At 43.2% G+C, this 3090-nt stretch overlaps 1 protein-coding gene across 1 annotated transcript in view; it reads right to left on the bottom strand.

Annotated features, from left to right (window-relative positions):
- Positions 1 to 930: 930 nt before the first annotated feature.
- Positions 931 to 3090, bottom strand: part of ETFBKMT (electron transfer flavoprotein beta subunit lysine methyltransferase) — a 6518-nt gene continuing 4358 nt past the window's right edge. The window contains exons 2-3 of the mRNA XM_008073304.2: positions 2684 to 2814; positions 931 to 1274 (exon numbers count right to left, since the gene is read on the bottom strand). Of these exons, the coding sequence (XP_008071495.1) occupies positions 931 to 1274; positions 2684 to 2814 (475 nt within the window). The remainder of the gene's footprint in view (positions 1275 to 2683; positions 2815 to 3090) is intronic.

Here is a 3090-nt window from a genome sequence, read left to right as displayed (position 1 = left end):
GTGGTGGCCGGGAGCGGCCACTGCACTCCAGTCTGGGCAACAGAGTAAGACTCCAACTCAAAAAAAAAAAAAAAAAAGGCTGGGCGCAGTGGCTTATGCCTGTAATCCCAGCACTTTGGGAGGCCGAGACGTGAGGATCACTTGAGCCCAGGAATTTGTGACCAGCCTGGACAACATAGTGAGACCTCGTCTCTAAAAACAGAAAGAAAAAAAAGAAAATAATAATACAGTATTCTGTATTTTGTATTTTGTTTGTTTAATTCAAAGATACATCACAGTAGTCCTCAACTATAGAGTCAGCTACAATATCTAATTCCTCTCTACTACTTAAATGACATGATGCCACCATTGAATATTGCCTTGTATGATCATGTTCCTTCAGCTGCAAAACTAGAAAACTTTGCAGAAGGAGATCTGTGTAATTGGCACGCACAGAAATGCGAACTAGTTACATGACAAAGGCACACAAGACTTTGAAGCTTCATATTTTGAGAACAAGATTAGCCATTTAACAGGAAATACATTCTTTAACTGGAGAGTATCCCCTATAGATAGAACTTAGGGTTAAATTCAAACATAACTATATTCATACTTGGAAGCACTTTGTTTTTGTTTGTTTTGTGTTTTGAGTTGGTATCTCCCTCTGTCATCCAGACTGGAGTGCAGTGGCATGATCACGGCCACCCCAGCGTTAACCTGCTGGGCTCAGGAGATCCTTCTGCCTCAAGCTTCCAAGCAGCTGGAACTACAGGCGCACACTACCATGCCTGGTTAATTTTGTATTTACTGTAGAGACGAGGTCTCGCCAAGTTGCCCAGGCTGGTCTCGAACCCGTGGGCTCAGGCAATCCCTTCAACTCGGCCTCCCAAAGCGCTGGGATTACAGGCTGAGCCGCGGAGCCTGACCCATACTTGGAAGCACGTTGACAACTCAAGGCTGAAAGTCCCACACTGTGCTTGTCGTCAGTCCATTGTTTTCCTGCCTGGTGGGCTCTGGAAGCACGTACTCCACCACTTTGCTCAGCTGGTGCTGAATGCTGTGTCCACTGAACTGGGGCCGCCCAGGGTCGCCAATCAATACCCGGGTCCCGTAGGTCTGGGAGCAATTCTTCAGCCACTGATGAAGACTATCTGCAAGGCTTTCATCGTAAAACATATCTCCAAGAACAACCAGGTCCCAATTCTCTTGTTCCAAATTCAAAATGTTCTTGGTTAAAATGGAAAATGGTTTCAACTGGTTCAACTCACAATTTAGTGTAATAGCGACTCCTGCAACTTCAAAAAAGCACAAAATGAAATGGCATATGTGAGGCTACTATTCCCTATTGATTCATTTTTTAAATTTAGAAACTCTAACAAGATGCTTTTTTCCTTTTTGTTGAAAGTTGGTTTTTGGTCTTGCTTTGTTTTGCTTTTTAAGGTAAAGAAGCCTAAAGTTGGCCGGCCTCGTTGGCTCAGCCTAAGCTCCCAGCACTTTGGGAGGCTGAGACGAGTGGATTGCCTGAGCCCGCGGGTTCGAGACCAGCCCAGGAAACTTGGCGAGACCTCGTCTCTACAATAAAAATAAAAAGTTAGCTGGGCATGGTGGCGCATGCCTGTAGTTCCAGCTACTTGGAAGACTGAGATGGAAGGATCGCCTGAGCCCAGCAGCAGAGGTTGCGGTGGCCGGGAGCGTGCCACTGCACTCCAGCCTAGGCAACAGAGTGAGACTCCAACTCAAAAAAAAAAAGAAGAAGCCTAAAGTTTATGCTAACATAAGCTATACTGCAATTTCCAAATATATGACTGGATATACTGAAAATAAAACACTTAGAAATGTCGGGATTTTAGGAACATTTGCTGATCTCAGTAACCAAGAGGTTTGGTTTTTTACTGAGGAGACAAGGCTTGGGCTTGATCACAGCAGCAAATAAGAACTAAGACACTAGCATAAAATAAAGATCTTCAAGGCTATATCCCCAATGACAGGGTAGACTTAGAAGAAAATCAGATAAAATAAAATGTACCTGCTTCTATTCGGGTACTAATGGAGTAAAAATCTCCCCTAAAGGCACAGGCCTATCCTTACTTGTGTTTGGGGCCAAATAAACATTATTTACATATTTCAGGAATATTACATATTCCAAGCCCATAAATGAACATAAGTGCTTCCAGGTTGGTATTCCTCCAGGATGTCTGGCAGACACAAATATGAATCCTCTTGGGGAAAAAATGCACCATCCACTCAGGCCTTAGAGCATTCCCACAGATAATGTCCCACTGAACATAAAGTCACAATATCAGATTACAAAATACACATGACAATGATCTATCACATTAAGGCATGCATATATATTTATCCTGGAAGAAAAAAAGAGTTTTAAATACGTTGGCTGGGGGGCAATGGCTCACACCTATAATCCCAGCACTTTGGGAAGCCAAGCTGAGAAGATAGCCTGAGCCCATGGGTTCGAGACCAGCCTGGGCAACTCATCTCTACAATAAATGAAAAAATTAGCTGGGCGTGGTAGCACATGCCTGTAGTTCTAGCTACTTGGAAGGCTGAGGCAGAAGGACTGCCTGAGCCCGGCAGGTCGAGGCTGCGGTAGCTGTGAGCGTGCCACTGCACTTCAGTCTGGGCAACAAAAGTGAGACTCCAACCCCAAAAAATAAATGAATGAATATTTTAAAATATGAATCCTTACTGGGATCTATGTCGTTGGCCAAGATCCTTGATGCCCCGCTCATCCTAGCAGCAATAGCTGTGGCTCCACATCCACTCCCAAGATCTAATACAGATTTTCCTCTGACAACATCAGGATTATCCAAAAGATATCTAAATTAAAAAGGAGAAACATGTCACCGAAATGGGGAAAGGTCAATAAGAGAAATCAAAAAATGAAGGGGAGAGAGAGATTTTTAGGTTGATTGGACAAAATAAATAGACCTTAGCAGAAGAATTTGGTCCAACCTTGGCAAGTATGGTTTGACTAGATGAAGACAAAAAAATTCATCTGAAATCGGCCCAACTTCCCCATAGAACTAATGATGACAGTTTTTTGAATAAACACAGAAATTGATCCTCCTGATCTTTTTTTTTTTTTCTTTTGAG

The sequence above is a fragment of the Carlito syrichta genome, unplaced genomic scaffold (assembly GCF_000164805.1).
Source record: "Carlito syrichta isolate Samal-C Ts95f unplaced genomic scaffold, Tarsius_syrichta-2.0.1 Scaffold315817, whole genome shotgun sequence".
Lineage (NCBI taxonomy): Eukaryota > Metazoa > Chordata > Mammalia > Primates > Tarsiidae > Carlito > Carlito syrichta.
The sequence above is the reverse complement of the archived record's forward strand: the minus strand, read 5'-3'. Positions and strand labels throughout refer to the sequence as shown.